The sequence below is a fragment of the Brachyhypopomus gauderio genome, unplaced genomic scaffold (assembly GCF_052324685.1).
Source record: "Brachyhypopomus gauderio isolate BG-103 unplaced genomic scaffold, BGAUD_0.2 sc45, whole genome shotgun sequence".
NCBI classification, from domain to species: domain Eukaryota; kingdom Metazoa; phylum Chordata; class Actinopteri; order Gymnotiformes; family Hypopomidae; genus Brachyhypopomus; species Brachyhypopomus gauderio.
In genome coordinates, this window is record NW_027506871.1 from 1055251 (window position 1) to 1074014 (window position 18764).

Genomic DNA, 18764 nt, shown 5'->3' on the forward strand with positions numbered 1-18764 from the left:
TTTCTGTTCTCAGTTTCACATAGTGATGGGCCAATCCAGTGTTTTTAAGGTCTGATCTTATACCGATATATAACCTCATTATCGGGCCCGATACCGATGTTGTATCGCATCGGTCCCATCTCTAGTTTCACTAGGGCTGGTACTTGGGTTCGCCTACCATTTAATACAACGCGGTGGATCTCGCATTTGTGATCCACCGTTGTTGCAGTGTGTATGTTTGTGTGTGCACTTGTTTGTGTGTTTGCATGTGGTTGTGGGTGCGAGATAAATATAAGCCAGACACATAGTGTCTGTGTAAGAGTGTTTGTGTGACAGAGAGTGTACATGTTTGTCATTGGGGGTGTGTGTATGGGTGTGCATGTGTTTGTGAGTATTGTGTGTACAAGTGTTGTGTATACGTATGTTTTTGTCTTATCTCTAAGTACACTGAGGTGTTTTTGTCCTTCATTCTACAGTCTGTCTAGCAGCAGGATAACAGAGGAAGGCTGTGTTGCTCTGTGTTCAGCTCTGAAGAAAAACCCCTCACACATGAGAGAGCTGAATCTGAATAACAATAAACTAGGAGACTCAGGAGTGAAGCAGCTCTCTGCTCTACTGGAGGATCCACACTGTAAACTGGAGAAACTACAGTGAGTTACTGGACTACTGATTATAGACACACGTGAGAGTGTGTGCATCTATTTGCATGTATTTGTGTGTGTTCCTGTGTGCATGTTTGTTGGCCCAAAGTATATGGAGCGAATGTGTATATGTCTCTTAAGTACACTGAGGTGTTTTTCTCCTTCTCTCTACAGTCTGTCTTACTGCAGTATTACAGAGGAAGGCTGTGCTGATCTGTGTTCAGCTCTGAAGAAAAACCCCTCAGACCTGAGAGAGCTGAATCTGAACCACAATAAACCAGGAGACTCAGGAGTGAAGCAGCTCTCTGCTCTACTGGAGGATCTACACTGTAAACTGGAGAAACTACAGTGAGTTACTGGACTACTGATTATAGACACACACGAGAGAGTGTGTACATGTGTGTGTATAAAGTCCTAATTATACTGCATGTATGTGTGTATGTTTTGAGCTTTGAGTACTGTGTGTGTATGTATGATTATCTGTGTGTGTGTGTGTGTGTGTGTGTGTGTGTGTGTGTGTGTGTCTTATTAATATGTTGAATAATGATGATAAATTGGTGCGGGAAATGGCAAGAGCCTCGCTATTCCTAGACTTTAGACGACGTAAAATCCCACTAGCCTTGCCTGGTGAAGATAATTTAGGATTTAGAAGAAAAGGTAATGGGAAACTAGATGTGCAAGCTCAGGGATTTGGTGTTTCATCCGACTGGCCAGATCTAAATGACTTATGTAGGAGAACAAATACAGAATTAAAATGGACAACACTAGAGCAGGAATCTGTAAAAGTTTCAGAAATAATAGTGAAAGATACGTCAGTGATTGTTGAGGCTTGTGTTAATGTTAACGAAACATCCCACCAGTTGCAGAGTAAAACATCAAGAAAAATACTGCTGGAAGTTCAACGTGTAGAGCACATATGTCAAAGTCAAGGCCCGCGGGCCAGATCCGGCCCGCGAATTGATTATCTATGGCCCCCTGGACGATATTTAATTACTATTAGAACCGGCCCGCAGGCCACATCCACCCGCTGGTGTTTTGCACGCACAAACACTACATTCCCCACAATGCAACGGTAGCCCGCGAAGTCACTGCAGCGCGCACAAGCGGTCAGCGCGGCGAAAATAACGTAATCGCAGTGGCTCAGCTCGTGCGCGAGCGTCTCGCGCGCTGTCGATTCGCGAGGTCGTGCATCTCTCGAATTTTGTACTTTGCGCGCACCGCGCCTCAGCGCAATGAACAGTCATGTTTGCAGGGTTCATACATCTTTATAAGGTGGAATTAAAGCACTTGTACGTCACTTTCAAGGTTCATTTCAATATTTCCCAGCACGTTAAACTTAATTAAGTTAAATATTTATACATATATTCGAAATGATTCGAAATAATTCGCTTTTTATTCACATTATTTAATGGTTATTTTCAAAACGCCCAATATTAACGTCTTCACGTTCTCTCATGTTTCGTCCTGGAATTACAAGATACAAGAGAACTGTTCAGTCAGATAGTTATTTGTTGTGAAACGAAGTAGTTACAATTTCAAGCATTTTCAAGTACTTTAACTTAAATTCCAGCACTTTTCAAACCTTTACTTTATTCATGTTTGCTTGTTGAAAAATATTTTCACTTGAAAATAAGAAAATATTGCTTTATTCATTTAAGCATTAAATAATATACACTGTGTTAGGTCTTGGTTCAATAGGCTATGTGCAATCATTTTAATATCTTTTAATAAACATTGAACCAGTCCGGCCCTCGGCTTGTAGCAAATTTGTTTTTTTGGCCCTCGGTGTATTTGACTTTGACATCCCTGGTGTAGAGCAACAACAATACTGGTCCAGTCTGAAGCTTCAGGGGAAGCTGGCTCAGCTGGCATCTGCTGATCATTCAGTATCACACTCAATATTCAGAAATGCTGAAATCAGTGAGGAGGTTTTGATATTTGGCGTGAAAGCGCGCTTACAGATTCTACCAACTAAATATAACCTCTCACTCTGGTATCCATCTGTCCATTCACCTTTCTGTTTGCTTCATGGCTCCACCCAGCAGTTGGAGTCTGTGGCCCACATTCTGAATGGCTGTAGCTCTTTTAAAGGTCTGTACATTGCACGTCATGATAGACTAGTCGACTTGATATCAGCTCAACTTCCATACGCAAAGAATGATTCCATTTTTAAACACTCTACAGTTAGACCTGAGTGGTTTAATGTAACATCTGAAATATTTCAAGAAGTTGCTAATACACCAGATATCATTTGCATTTCTCAGAGTCAGAAGCGGGTTATAATATACGAAATATCATGTGCATTTGATCTGTATATGGAGGAGTCTTATACGTCAAAAATTTTAAAGTACCAAACATTAGTGAATACTATTGAAGGCTTAGGATTTAAATGCCAACTGATAGTCCTGGTGTTGGGAAGTCTTGGTCATGTACATAAACTTGCAGTACGTGGTCTTAGACTTGGGGGAGTTAGCAGAACAAAAGTCAAACAGGTGGTGAGATATTGCTCAATCTCAGCAATTATCGGGAGTCTGCATATTTGGAAAAGGCGCTGTTTTCTTTATCCTTGAAATCACACTTGAGAAATGAACTGTATACCATGCTGGATGTTTTTTAGCAATATTTTGTTTCCTGATTATGTTATTTACTGTATATGGAATCAAATAAAGTATAATGTGTGTGTGTGTGTGTGTGTGTGTGTGTGTGTGTGTGTGTGTGTGTGTGGTTGTGGGTGTGAGAAATATTTGCCAGACACATAGTGTGTGTGTATAAGAGTGTTTGTGTGAGAGAGTGCACATGTTTGTGATTGTGTGTGGGGGGAAGAGGTGCATGTGTATGTGGATATGGTGTGTACATGTTTGGGTATTTGTATGTTTGTGTATTTGTGTTTGTGTACATGTAAAGTTTTGTGTGTAGGTGTTTTTGTTGACTTCTAAGTATTCTGAGTGTGTGGACATATTGAGTTCCAAGTACTTTGTGTGCATGTGTATGCGAGCGCTTCTGTGTGTTTATGTGTAGATCTTTTAAGAACACTGAGGTGTTTTCTCCTTTTCTCTACAGTCTCTCTAAGTGCAGTATTAGAGAAGAAGGCTGTGTTGCTCTGTGTTCAGCTCTGAAGAAAAACCCCTCATCACACCTGAGAGAGCTGAAACTGAACTACAATGAACCAGGAGACTCAGGAGTGAAGCAGCTCTCTGATCTACTGGATGATCCACACTGTACACTGGAGAAACTACAGTGAGTTACTGGACTATTGTTTATTATCCCAAAGGACTGGCGAAGGGCAGGTGGTGTTCTTATTCCGAAAGAAAAGGATTCTGTAGCCATAGAGCAGTTTCATCCCATAAGCTTGCTTAATGTGGAGAGTAAAATATTCTTTAGTGTAGTTGCACGTAGGTTTGCAGCGTTTCTGAAAAAGAATAAGTTAATTGATACATCGGTCCAAAAAGCAGGGATTACAGGTTTTTCAGGGTGTATAGAGCATAGTAGCATGATCTGGCACCAGATTCAAACAGCAAGAGCAGAGAGAAGAGATCTACATGTGGTTTTCTTAGATCTGGCTAGTGTTTTTGGTTCGGCACCGCATGCTCTGTTGTGGAAGGCATTTGAATTTTTTCAGGTTCCAGATCAGATTACGAGGTTAGTTAAAGCTTATTTTGGAGACATTCAGTTTTGTTTCAGCACAGGAGTTTGTTACATCTTGGCAACGTCTGGAAGTAGGTATAATGGCAGGGTGCACAATCTCACCATTGGCATTTACAATGGCAATGGAGGTGATTATTAGGGCTTCTAAGTGGGTTGTAGGTGAGGAGAGGTTGCATGATGGCACCAGGCTCCCACCGATTAGGGCATACATGGATGACATGACCACATTAACGACTACTGTTCCATGTACTCGGCAGCTGTTGGAGAAGCTAGGTAATAATCTTAGGCTGGCTAGGATGAAGGTTAAACCCAGTAAGTCTAGGAGTGTTTCAATTGTGAAAGGTTGACACAAGAAAAGTATGTGATGGAGGGAGAAGTAATACTGTCTATTCTGGAGAAATCAGTTAAGAGTCTAGGTAGGTGGTACACCGCAGCACTGAACGACAAAGAGCAGGTTGTAGAGTTAAGGAAGGAATTGGATGAGGCTAATATCGATAAGTCCATCCTGGTTATTTAAGGAATCTTTTGATACCATTGGCCCTGATGTTTTATCAATCATAAACACAAGCTTGGCCTCTGGCATAGTTCCTGCATATTTTAAGCATACAGTAGTTCAGCCACTTTTAAAAAAGCATAATCTAGATACTGGGGTTCTGAATAACTATTGGCCCATATCAAAACTGCCCTTCTTAGCAAAAGTCCTGGAAAAAGGACTTTTTTTGGTCAGTTATCGTCTTTTCTAAACAGCAACAACAACAACATTTATGAGATCTTTCAATCTGGTTTTAGGGCACTACATAGTACTGAGTCTACTCTTTTAAAAGTCACTAATGATCTTTTAATTAATGCCGATTCTGGTGATTGTTCAATCCTGGTTTTACTGGACCTGAGTGCAGCATTCGATACTGTGGATCATGATTTACTCATCGAACGTCTGGAACATTGTGTTGGACTTAAAGGTTTAGTTCTTAATTGGTTCACTTCTTATATTAAACAAAGAACTTTTTCTGTTAATATTGGTAATTACTCCTCTGCTGCCACTACTCTGGCCTCTGGGGTTCCGCAAGGGTCTGTTTTAGGCCCAGTCCTCTTTTCATTATACATGCTCCCCCTTGGTCAAATAATTCGGGAACATAACATCTCATTTCATTGTTATGCAGATGATCTACAGCTATACCTTCCTTTAAGTTTAGGAAATTGTTCCTCCTTGGATAGTGTCACGTAGGGCTACGCCCCCTCTCGTAGCTGTCACTCTGGGTTCCCTCGTGTCTGTGTTCCTTGCCCGTTCGTCCCGCCCTGCTCGTTTATTTTGATAATTCCCTATTATCTGCCACGCCCCTGTCGTTATTGTTCTCACCTGTTCCCAGTTAGTTCTGTGTATATTAGTCCCTGTGTCTCCCAGGTCTAGTTATCGGTTGTTTTGTTCATGCTGTTGGTTTGTGCTTGCTGTTCGCTGTTTTCATGTTCCTCGTATTCCTGCCACAAGCCTCGTTGTTCTCCCCGTGACTTTTGTGTGTTCCTGTCTTGTCCGTGAGTCCTACTGGTTTTGTTTAAGTCATGTCTGTGCGTATTTCATGTCCGGATTGCCTGCCCGTTATGACCCCTGCCTGCTATCTCGACTTTGTCTATGGAATTTCCTTGAATAAATCTCGCTCTCCTCAGCGTTTGTGTCCGCCTCCCTGTTCTGCCCCGCGCAGATCGTTACAGATAGACTTCATGAGTGTATCACTGACATTACGAATTGGATGACCAATAGCTTTCTCCAACTGAATGTCACTAAAACAGAGGTCATATTAATTGGTTCCTCTGTTAACCAAAAATTTAAAAACAAATCTGGGTTCTTTAGTCCCGTTTTTAAAAACAAAAGTTAAAAACCTTGGAATCATTTTTGACTCGGAATTAAAATTTGACACAAATAAATGCAACGGTCAAGGCCAGTTTCTTCCAGCTTAGAACAGTTGCCAAATTGAAGTAATTTCTTAATGTTTTAGATATGGAAAAAGTCATCCATGCTTTTATTACTTCTAGACTGGACTATTGTAATGCACTGTATATTGGGATGCATGAAGCGTCCCTTAAACGCTTACAGTTGGTTCAAAATGCCGCAGCCAGATTATTAACTGGAGCAAAGAAAAGGGATCACATTACTCCTATCTTGGCATCCTTACACTGGCTCCCAGTGCATTACAGAGTCCAGTATAAAGTAGCGCTGATGGTTTTTAAAGCTTTGAATGGATATGCCCCTGTCTATATAGAGAACATGCTTTGTATGTATACACCCTCGAGATCGTTAAGGTCTGTATCACAGTCACTTTTGATGGTTCCACGAGCTCGCCTCAAGCAGAGTGGGGATCATGCCTTTTCTGTTGCTGCACCCAAACTCTGGAATAGTCTTCCACATGACATTAGACTCACCAAATCTGTGACTGTTTTTAAATCAAAACTAAAAACATATTTTTACAAGCTAGCTTTCTGCAATTGTTAAACTGTTTTAACTGCATATGGAGGGATGTTTTATTCTGTTTTATGTAAGTTATATGTTTTATGTAGTGAGCAGAGGGTATGGTGGTGTTTGCAGTTTGGATTGTTGCCTCGTCTAAGGTGGCCACTGACAGTGTATGATATTCCGATGACTGAAGTTGAGAGGCTAGAAAGGATTGTTAATAAGGCTGTAAGAAAATGGCTTGGGGTTCCACATTGTCTTAGTAGTGTGGCATGGTTCGGGAGAGGAGTACTAGAACTGCCACTAACAAGCTTAGTTGAGGAGTTTAAATGTGCCAAGGTAGGCCGAGAAATGTTGTTGATGGGGTCGAAAGATGCACTGATCAAAGCAGCGGCACCAGTGACACGTACAGGAAGAAAGTGGAATTCCCAAGAGGCAACTCAGGCAGCAAAGAGGGCATTGGAGCATAGAGATGTTGTAGGGCAGGTGCAAAATGGGAGGGCAGGACTAGGGTCAGGTGATACATGGAGGGCATTCAGCAAGGCCACATCTCCTGAGAGAAGACGAATGGTGACTGGTTTTATTCGAGAGCAGGAGGAAGTAAGACGGGCAAAAGCTGCAGGACAGAGTAAGCAGGGTCAGTGGATGAAATGGGAAAGTGTAGAGAAGAGGAGAATCACCTGGCGAGAGTTGTGGGCATTGGATGCGAGTCGTATAAAGTTTCTTGTGGGAGCTACTTATGATGTGCTTCCAACTCCACAAAACCTTGGGCAGTGGTTGGGTGAGGATCCAACTTGTAAGCTATGTGCAGGAAGTGGTACATTGAAGCACATCCTGTCGGCATGCAAGGTGAGTTTGTCACAGGGACTTTATACATGGAGGCATAATCAGGTACTTAAATCATTGGCAGGTGCACTTGATAAGAGGCGGTTGGAAGTTAATGACATGCCAGTTGCTAGTTCCAATATAGTAATTAAGTTTGTGTGTGAGGGGCAGCATAGCAAGGAGCCAGCACAGTTTTCAAACGTTGGTGGTAAGTGGGCTGATGCAAGAGATTGGAAGCTGTTGGTTGATGTAGGCTGTAAATTGTAGGTTCCAGAGTGTATTGTAGTCACAAACTTGAGGCCAGATGTTGTGTTGTATTCTGAAAGTAAGCGGATAGTGTATTTCATAGAGCTAACTGTTCCATTTGAAGATGAAGTTGATGCAGCATATGAAAGGAAAAGGTTGAAGTATGCAGATTTGGTGGCTGAGGTAAGAGAGCAGGGCTGGCAAGCATATATTAGACCTGTAGAGGTAGGGGCTAGGGGTTTCGTGGCGAAGTCTGCCACAAGACTACTGGCTGAGTTTGGATTTAGAGGCTGTGTGATGAGAGTAGTGGTAAAGGAGTTGTCAGCGGTAGCTGAGAGATCTAGTCAGTGGGTGTGGCTAAGAAGGGCTGAGGTTAGGTGGGGTAAGGATAGTACTTGAAGAGAGAAATTGTTTGGTGTGTGTGATGTTGGGATATGGGTAGCAAGGTTGTTAGCCAATGTCTTCCACAACGGAGCATGCGGTGGCAAAAATTTGTGATGGGCTACATTGTGAGCTTGGAGGGGGTGGATCTGGGATGCCAGACTCCACTGATGAGTCTTCTGGAGGTGTTGGGGGCTGCAAGGTATTGTGTGTGTCCTTGTCACTTTGTTGTGAAGGTCAGTCCAGGTTTGTCTGGTGGTCTGAGTACTTGGCAGTTGAGGCAATGGACCATGAACATCCTGGATCCTTGTCGAGCCAGTATCAGATTGTAGCTGCTGCTGTGTTCTGTTCAAGCAACTAGTGTGTGCATAGGGTGTGTGAAATCTATCTTGTCATCGCAGTAGTTTCTTAGTAGTACTGGGTAGTTGAGGCGATGGGTCATGAGCATAGTAGTAGGTATTATTAGATCATAGTGGTTGGTTGGTTAATACATCCTAGCCAAGCCTTTTGCATGACTCCAGATGTTAGGTGCAGGATTTTATCATCTTCCTGTATTATGTTACTACAGACACACATGAGTGTGTATGTGTGTGTATGCTTGCATGTGTGCGTATGTTTGTGTATACAATAAGTGTGTATGTGTATGAGCTGTAGGTACACTGAGGTGTTTTTCTCCTCTCTACAGTCTGTGTAACTGCAGTATTACAGAGGAAGGCTGTGCTGCTCTGTGTTCAGCTCTGAAGAAAAACCCCTCACACCTGAGAGAACTGAACCTGAACCACAATGAACCAGGAGACTCAGGAGTGAAGCAGCTCTCTGCTCTACTGGAGGATCCACACTGTAAACTGGAGAAACTACAGTGAGTTACTGGACTACTGATTATAAACACACGTGAGAGAATGCATCTGTGTGTGTGTGCTTGCATGCATATGTGCACGTGTTTTCATGTATAAGTGTGTGTGTGCATGTGTGTCTGTGTGTATGTGTTCATGTATGAGTGTGTGTGTGTACATGTGTGCACTTGTGCGTACTCCTGTGTGTGTGTGTGTGTGTTTATCTTTAAATACACTGAGGTGTTTTTCTCCTTCTCTCTACAGTCTGTCTAGCTGCAGTATTAGAGAGGAAGGCTGTGCTGCTCTGTGTTCAGCTCTGAAGAAAAACCCCTCATCACACCTGAGAGAGCTGAACCTGGACTCTAATAAACCAGGATACACAGGACAGAAGCAGCTTTCTGCTCTACTGGAGGATCCACACTGTAAACTGGAGAAACTACAGTGAGTTACTGGACTACTGTTGATAGACACACGTGAGAGTGTGTGTATGTTCTTGCATGCGTTCCTGTGTGCAGTTTACTTCAACACACACGTACAAAGTTTTTCTCCTTTTTACTTATTAGTATGTAAGTACCCAATTTCAGACAGAGCCGATGTGTTTTGTACTGCCTGGTCTCATGGGATAAATGTGCTGTTCCTCTCAGCACTGTTTGCAGAAACACATATATGTGTCATCAGCTGTGTTTTGCTGTACTATTAAGAAACAAATAACCACTGATTATAAAGATGGTGTGAATGAATGTTCAATTTATATAGCGCCTTTCAAGATACCCAAGGCCACTTTACAATTTTAATACGGGTGCAAGTCTTGCACAACCAATCACACACCGGCGAGAAGCGGCAGCCAATCACACACAGTGTACTCTCTACCGGAGCCCACAGCCCCCTGGGGGACTGAATGGGGTGCAGGAAGGGGAGAGAGGACAGACCCTAGTGGCAGAGCACCATCCACCACTGGACATACAAACACACACACATTCATGCACACACACTCACACAACTGCATTTATTGGACAGAAAAACACAGATACACACTCGGGGAGAATTTATCAGGAACTGCCAATTTACCTAACCTCCATGTTTTTGGACTGTGGGAGGAAACCGGAGACCCCAGAGGAAACCCACACAGACACGGGGAGAACATGGAAACTCCACTCAGATAGGGACTTGAACCCAAGACTCCAGTGCTGAGAGGCAAACGTGCTAACCACCAAGCCACCGTGTTCGTGTGTTTGTGGTTATAGAGATGGTGGGGTGTGTTTGTGGTTATGGAGATGTTGTGGTGTGTTTGTGGTTATGGAGATGTTGTGGTGTGTTTGTGGTTATGGAGATGTTGTGGCGTGTTTGTGGTTATAAAGATGTTGTGATGTGTTTGTGATTATAGAGATATTGTGGTGTGTTTGTGGTTATAGAGATGGTGTGGTGTGTTTGTGTGATGGTGAGAGGTAGCCCAGTATTCTTATTAAGGACTTATTATACAGGGTGGGTCTGCTTATCTCGATTTTTGTGCGTGCGACGTTACAAGGTGGAATTCATGCACTTGTACGGCACTTTGAAGGTCCATTTTCAGTATTTTCCAGCACCTTCAGCTTAATTTACATATTTATACAAATACACATATATTCGAAATTATTCCAAATAATTCGCTTTTTATCTCATTAAAAGAGATGGTACCGTGTTTGGTAACAGCAGAAGAGCAGCATAAATGCTGCATAATAAGCTAGTTGGTGTTTTAATGTACATATATTGGCACCTTCCACACCTTCAACATTGAGTGATTGTGGCGGTGAGGGTGAGGAAGGAGATCACCTTGGCCCTACCTAGAGACAGTGTTTGCGTTTGCTGGAGTGAAAGTAAATTCCTATAGGATGAAGTGCCATCTCTGCCTCCCTAAAGAGGGTGAAATATTGGCCTTCAAAAATTCCCCTTCGAACTTGAAGAAACACATCAATATAAGTTATAAATACAGAAGACACACCAGCTTTAGCTGTCAGTAAGCGCTAGTTAGGTTAGATATCTTGGCTAACTAACCTAATTATGTTCATGACGTGTTGCAGTATTCACTTAACATTAGCTGGCAATCATAAAGGCGATGTCACGCTGAGTTGTGTTTTTAGCAACAGTAAGCCGTGTCTCTTTTTATGTTGACTAATCATGTGCCCATTTTTATAGTGTAGTGTTTTTATAGGGTAAGGGCATTTATTGAGGGTAAACGCAGGGCAGTAGGCTCACCCTTAGAATCTGACGGACGGATTTTACGTCCAAAATACACCTCGTTTTCTCAGCTAAATTAAGGCGAACTTGTACTTCTGCGTCAAACCTACGACGTAGCGGGACATAGGTTATCTATTTTTTGTGTACGAAGTGTTAAGCCCAGTTTTTTAAGTTGCTACTTGTTTTTACATACAGAACACTTGTATTTGTAGTCTTTGACATCTTTGATTTGTAAGTGATATATAAAAACAATTGATAATCAAACTTTGACGGTTTTCTTTAATTAATTCAAAACACAATACTTGTACTTTTTACTTTCAGTACTTGAGTAATACATTTTAGAATAAACTACTTGCAATACTTAAGTACAAAAAATGCTGAATAATTCTGTACGTCTACTTAAGTAAAGTTTTTAAAGAACACTTCATCATCTACTCAAGTCAATTTTTTGTACTTGTACTTTTACTCAAGTATGGGTCTCTAATACTTTATACAACACTGGCTGTGAGACTAGCTGTTAACAGCTAATAACAGTAGTTATAGCAGAAAGAGAAATGATGGTATGATCCTGTAAGCAGGAGGTGAGCTTCTTGGTGAGAACCACACACTCTTTTTTTGTCCCGTGATAAATGTCTGGTTTGTCGTAAAGTGTGGATAAGATCAATAACACTGCACTGTAAACTTGGATAACCATCTTATTACATCCACATCCACCCCACAGTCCTGCTACATGGTCACATATTAATCCCAGCACGGTACCTTCGTCACATTATGTCTGTTTTTTCCATATCTGATCATGCTGTTCAATTCTGTCTTCAAGCCTCTGAAACAGATGGATGTACCCGGAGATCCTTCACATTGACATCCAGGAGACACCTGAGGAGATTCTCACCCAGGGCTGGATCTGTACTGAACACCTGAGGAGATTCTCACCCAGGGCTGGATCTCTACTGAACACCTGAGGAGATTTGTATAGCATTATGAAGACAGATGAGCTGCATGTAACAGCTAGACTGAGCAATGGGCCCAACGCCACCTATGATCAGATCAAGGTTATAATAGTTTTGGATTTTACAATGTACTGTTTATCAATGAGATTTCAACATTGAAATCATTGGATTTTGCTTTTTAAATACACAAAAATAATGTAAAATTATATATTTTTAACTCTATATAAAAGTCTGTTTAGTGTGTTCAAATATCTATGCTTTCATTTCATGTGATAATATTCACAGACAACAACTATATACCATAATAAAAAACAATATCATGTTAAGATAAATCAAAAGTTTTGTAGTTTCAAAAGTTATGTGTTTAATTTAACATCCAATCGTCCAATAAATATGCTACTCTTTCCTATTAATTTACGATGCTTGGGATGTATTAACATCTTAAGTTTCTGTTAAAACTACCAATATTACAACACATTTCTGTAAACATAAATATTTTTGTGGTTGTTGTTTTGGTCTTTAAATTCCAGCTTACATGAACATTTTACAGTTACCTTTTATTTCAGCAGATAAAAGAATGGTGTACTTACATAAATTAACAAACAACATTTAAAACAATGTAAAAACATTAACCAAAACAATAAAAGCAATAATAAAAGCTCAGCCATAATACATACTTTCAATCTCTTTATTTTGACAGTTGAACTTCAACAATCATGACAACTGAACTGACTAAAAAAATATCAATAACACTGCACTGTAAACTTGGATAACCATGTTATTACCCAGCGCTGGATCTGTACTGAACACCTGAGGAGATTTGTATAGCATTATGAAGACAGATGAGCTGCATGTAACAGCTAGACTGAGCAATGGGCCCAACGCCACCTATGATCAGATCAAGGTTATAATAGTTTTGGATTTTGTGGTCCTGCATGTGCCCCCCCCCCAACACTGATTCACATCTCACCTGAAGCAAAGTGGCTCTGTTATTGATCTATCAAATGCTTTTTTCAGTGTTCCAGAGTGGTGGGTTTACAATGTGGACAGGACAGGCAGAGAGTGTTCAGTGTACATGGATCTGAACATGGATTGTCTGAACAATGATTCAGGGATGCTGTCTGTTCTAGTACTGCTTGACCTTAGTGCAACCTTTGATACTGTAGACCATCACATTCTTATAGATAGACTAGAGAAGTGGTGTTCTGTTCAGACTGGGCAGGTGACGCAAGTGCAGGAGTTCAAATAGTTTATTAAAGAAACAAAACCAATAACTAGACGGGAGTAAAACCAGGCAAAGGGAAACACGCGCGACTATGGGGCTCACAAATGTAGACACGGTAAACAGTCGACAGGGAACAGCAACACTAACTTACTACAACTGACAAACATGGTAACTACAAATATCACTAAAAAGGAGCATAATGCGGTCGAGAACAAATGAACAGGATTAACATATGGAACAAGGGTAAAACACATCAATGGAGTAATGTATATAAAAAGGAAATAGGGGGAGTCACGTGACCCACTGGAAGATGGCTGCCTGAGTTTTTGCTCCGCTCCGTTTACTCTTGTTTTTTTACATTTTCCCTTTTAATATTTTTTGAATATACAATCTGGTTGTTGTTAACGTGGTCTAACATGTCGGAGAGTCAGGATACGCGTGATTTCCCGCTGTTCTCGTCTTCTCGGTCGCTTAGAAATGCGAAAAAGAAACCGACCGACCACGAGGAACCACCACCGTCTGTTTCAGGGCCGCAAGACGCCCTGATAACCAAGATTCGCTCGATGGGCTCTCGGCTTGACGGACATTTGGACACCATCGATGGCCGGTTGGACACTTTTAATGCATCCCTCTCTACACTGTGTACAGCATTTTCTGATTTATCAGAAAAAGTGTCTTCAAATGAATCCAGGCTAACGGAAGCAGAGAACAGAATCTCGACTACAGAGGACACGACAATATCACACAGTAACCGACTGAACACACTGGATAAAAGATTGGAGCTGTTACAGGCTAAAATTGACGACCTGGAGAATCGCGGACGGCGTAAGAACATAAAAATTGTCGGCCTGCCTGAAAAAGCGGAGGGCTCCGTGTCCCTCGCCGACTTCTTACGCGCCATGCTACTGAAATGGCTCGACCTTCCCTCCGATTTCACCCCTGAAATCGAGCGAGCTCACAGGTCCCTCGCACCGCCTTCACCTGGACACGGTCCACCACGGAGTGTGTTAATACGTTTTCTCCGTTATCCGGATAAAGAAACGGTTCTACGGGCTGCGCTGCAGAAACGTGACATAAAACACGAAGGGAACCATATTCGATTCTACCAGGATCTTTCAGCTGAAATCCTCAGGAGACGCCGTGATTTTACCGAGGTGAGGAAAGAATTCTCCAGCCGCCAAATATACCGGGGATTCGCGTATCCTGCTAAGCTCCGGTGTGTCCATAACGGGAAGATCCGTCTGTTTACAACGGTAGAAGCAGCGAAAGATTTTCTGATTAACATGGAGAAAGATAAGTGACACTGATGTGGACGGACCTCACCGTTTGACACAACCTTCTTTCGTGAACTTTAATAAGGGAAACATTTCACCCAGTTCTCATATTTATTCTCAGGATGTTTGTAAGATGGTTATCCGATGGTAGCCTAATTAAACTAACTTTTTTTGTTATTACTATTACTATTTAATTTTTGTGGGATCTGGTTATTGGTCTAGAGTGAACTGTCGGAGCAATGCTCGTTGTTTTTTTTTTTTTTTCTTTCTCTCTGCGCTTTGCGGTACAAGCTCGACCGCGAGGTGATGTTCTTGCTTTTTTGTTTTGTTCTTCGTTTTTTTTGGCATTTAATGCCTTGTGGTTCTGGTGACCAAATTTTGACAAGCGTGTCCTGTCGTTTGGGGACAGGGCTGGGGACGGGGGGGAGGGGATGTTTGTGTTTTTTTCTGTTGTTAAAATCTAAAATGGTTGCACTTGTGAAATTCTTTAAACTACATACTGCACACTTTATTTTTGCAGTTACATCATGTTTGTTTACTTCTGAGATTGAACATGGATAGCTATCTTAATTGTATAACTTGGAACGTGAAAGGTTTGGGGCATGTTATTAAGAGGAAGAGGATTTTAACTTTTCTTAAGAGGGAGAGAGCATCGGTTGCCATGATTCAAGAAACTCATCTTTCAGATCTTGAGCATTTAAAACTTAAAAGAGATTGGGTAGGGCAAGTTTATTCTGCATCCTGTAAATCAAACCCAAGAAAACGTGGCGTGGCCATTCTAATTAACAAACATTTACCATTTGTATGTGAGAAACAGATAACTGACCCTGAAGGTAGATATGTTTTAATTTCAGGCTTACTGTTTGGACAACATATTACTATGCTCAACACTTATGCACCAAATGTGGATTGCCCTAAGTTTATGTCGGATATTATTCTGCTTTTTAATGGGAATCGTAAGAATTTGGGTATTATGGCTGGAGATTTCAATTGTACCCTAGATCATATTTTGGACAAATCCTCTGCCCCATCAGCGTATTCGAAATCTTCAGTAATACTTAATGAGACATGCAGGGAATCTGGATTGGTTGATATTTGGCGGGAATTCAATCCTTTGGTCAGAGACTACACTTTCTATTCTAATCCTCATAACTCATATTCACGCATCGACTACATTTTCATACCCAATAGTTTAATTCACCTTGTAACAGACACCAGGATAGGCACTATTGTCTTATCTGATCATGCACCAGTGAATATGCAAATGAAATTGGACACTCCAACTTATAATAACAGGACTTGGAGATTTAATTCCTCCCTGCTTAGTAATAGAGCATTTTGCGATTACATGCGTCGATGTATTCGTGAATTTTGGGAGGACAATAAGCTCTCCCCGGTGTCGCCTGCTGTAATATGGGATGCAGCCAAGGCAACAATCAGTGGCCATATTATTTCTTATTCTTCTCGATAAAAAAAAACTCAGACTCAAGAACGGTTAAATCTGGAGGCGGAAGTTGCTCGATTGGAACAACTGCATAAATCATCTCCTGTACAGTCAAACTGGGTGTCATTATGCCAGGCAAGAGCCAAACTTAAACTGAACCACACAAATCACATACGAAAACTACTCCACTTCTCAAAACAAAAGTATTATGAACTGGGCAATAAATCAAGTAGTCTGCTTGCACATCAATTAAAGAAGGAACAAAGTGAGAGAGCTATTAAATCTTTAAAAAATAATGATGGTTCTATTAACTATGATCCTTTAGCTATAAATAGTTCCTTTAGAGAATTTTACCAGTCTCTCTATAAGTCCGAGAACACAGCGTCAGAGACAGACACCCTGCCACTTCTTAACAAAATCTCTCTTCCTGTTACTTCAGAGGAAGACAGGGCCGGTCTAAATGCTCGCTTCACTTTAGAGGAGATCTTTAAAGCTTTGCAGGTCATGCCCTCCAACAAATCGCCTGGCCCTGATGGTTACCCACCAGAGTTTTTTTTAACTTTTTGGCCAGAGCTCCACCCTATCTTAATACCTGTTTTTCATGACCTACTTGAAACTGGCTCAATACCTGAAACGTGGAAAACCGCAACAATTTGTCTAATCTTGAAAAAGGGCAAAGACCCCCAGGATTGTGCTTCTTACAGACCAATTAGTCTAATAAATACTGACTGCAAAATTTTAGCTAAAGTATTGGCTCGCAGATTGGAGAAGGTTTTGCCAAAGTTAATTAAACCTGATCAAACTGGATTCGTGACTATGCGGTATGCTTCTGATAATATACGCCGTCTAATAAATATTGTGGACTTTGCTAATTCGTCCAAATCCCCTGCTCTTATTGTGTCGCTTGATGCGGAAAAAGCTTTTGACCGCGTGGAGTGGGCCTTTCTTTTTGCCACACTTAAGAAATTCAATTTAGGATCAAATTTCATTGACTTAGTTAAACAATTATATTCTGACCCCCGGGCCACAGTTATAACTAATGGTCAAATTTCACAGCCTATACATGTCCAAAGAGGCACAAGACAAGGATGCCCTCTTTCGCCTCTCATTTTTTCTTTGTTCATTGAACCATTGGCAGAGCTTATAAGGACAGATGTCAACATTTCAGGTATTAAAGTGGGAGATGAAGATCATAAAATTTCCTTATATGCTGATGACATATTACTTTTCATCTCCAATCCTGCTCAGTCACTTCCAGTATTATTAAATAATATTGATCATTATAGTACACTCTCTGGTTATAAAATAAATTTTTCTAAGTCTATGGCTCTACCGCTCAATGTCCCCTCTGCATCCCCAGCATCGTTTCTGGGGGACGATTTCCCATTTCACTTGGTTACTGAGGGTTTTGCTTACTTGGGCATTTTTATAACACCAAATCTCAAAAACCTTTTCTCTACAAATTATCTACCCCTAGTAAATAAAATTAAGGCTGATTTGGGTATCTGGTGCTCTCTCCCGCTATCTTTTTTTGGTAGGATAAATATTTTGAGAATGAATGTTCTCCCTCGTCTTGTATATCTGTTTCAGTCTCTTCCTTGCTATCTCTCTAATTTGTTTTTTAAAGATTTAAACAGTCACTTTTCAAAATTCATATGGAACAATAAAAAACCAAGACTTAAATTGGCAAACTTGATGAAGCCCCGGGACAAAGGGGGCGCTGGTGTACCAAATATGCAACTATATCACTGGTCAGCTCAGATGAAACATATTATCAGCTGGGGGAACAACAGAGTTAATTCACTATGGGTTAATATGGAATCCTTGGCATGTTCCCCTCTTCCACTTCACTCGTTACCGTTTATTCATAAAATAGGGAGATTGAAAAATACCTCCTCTTCTTTTGCTGTTTCAAGTACCCTGTTGACATGGAAGGATGTTAAAAGGTATTTAAAAATACCTAGGTGTCTTTCTCTGTCTTCTCCATCCGCCTTTAATCCTGATTTTCCCCCTCAGTTGCGCAATATAGGACTCATTAGTTGGTTTCAACAGGGAATTACACAGCTCTCCTGTCTGTTTTCAGATGGAGCTCTGTTGCCCTTTTCAGAAATTTCAGAGAGATACAGTTTGTCCAAATCAGATTTCTTCAGATATCTCCAAATTAGACATTTCATTAAAAGTCTGCTAGATAAAGGGGATCTGCGGTTGGAGCTGACAGAGATGGAACAGCTTTTTACCAAACAATATGACTCAAAAAGCTGATTTCTAAGATTTATAACATACTGTCCAACAAGTCTGAGTCCTCTTTGACAAACCTAAAGTGCATTTGGGAAAAGGATTTAGAAATAGAGTTTGATCAGGATTCATGGGAATCCATCTGCCTAAACATATATCCTAAGTGCTCTTCAATCAGTATGCATGAACTTAATTTTAAGTTCATCCATAGATTCTATTTAACTCCAGTGCGTCTACACAGGATATTCCCAGACAGGTCGGACTTGTGTTTTAAATGTCAGACATACAAAGGTACTTTTATTCATTCTTTCTGGACCTGCAACAAAATTAACTCATTTTGGAAGGCTGTACATTCTGTATTAGAAGACATTTTTGGCTTTCAGTTTTCTATGAGCTCTTCACTTTACCTTGTAAATAATCAGCTTAATG

General features: G+C 41.0%; 1 protein-coding gene across 4 annotated transcripts in view; it reads left to right on the forward strand.

Moving 5' to 3' along the window:
• Positions 1-12820, forward strand: part of LOC143486731 (uncharacterized) — a 104292-nt gene extending 91472 nt beyond the window's left edge. For 2 of the 4 annotated variants that reach the window (XM_076986119.1, XM_076986118.1), the window contains 6 exons: positions 456-629; positions 795-968; positions 3681-3857; positions 8846-9019; positions 9258-9434; positions 12028-12820. In XM_076986119.1, coding sequence (XP_076842234.1) covers positions 456-629; positions 795-968; positions 3681-3857; positions 8846-9019; positions 9258-9434; positions 12028-12034 — 883 coding nt within the window. In that variant the 3' untranslated portion in view covers positions 12035-12820. The remainder of the gene's footprint in view (positions 1-455; positions 630-794; positions 969-3680; positions 3858-8845; positions 9020-9257; positions 9435-12027) is intronic. The other 2 variants (XM_076986117.1, XM_076986120.1) reach the window with 2 other exon arrangements.
• The last annotated feature ends 5944 nt before the right edge of the window (positions 12821-18764 follow it).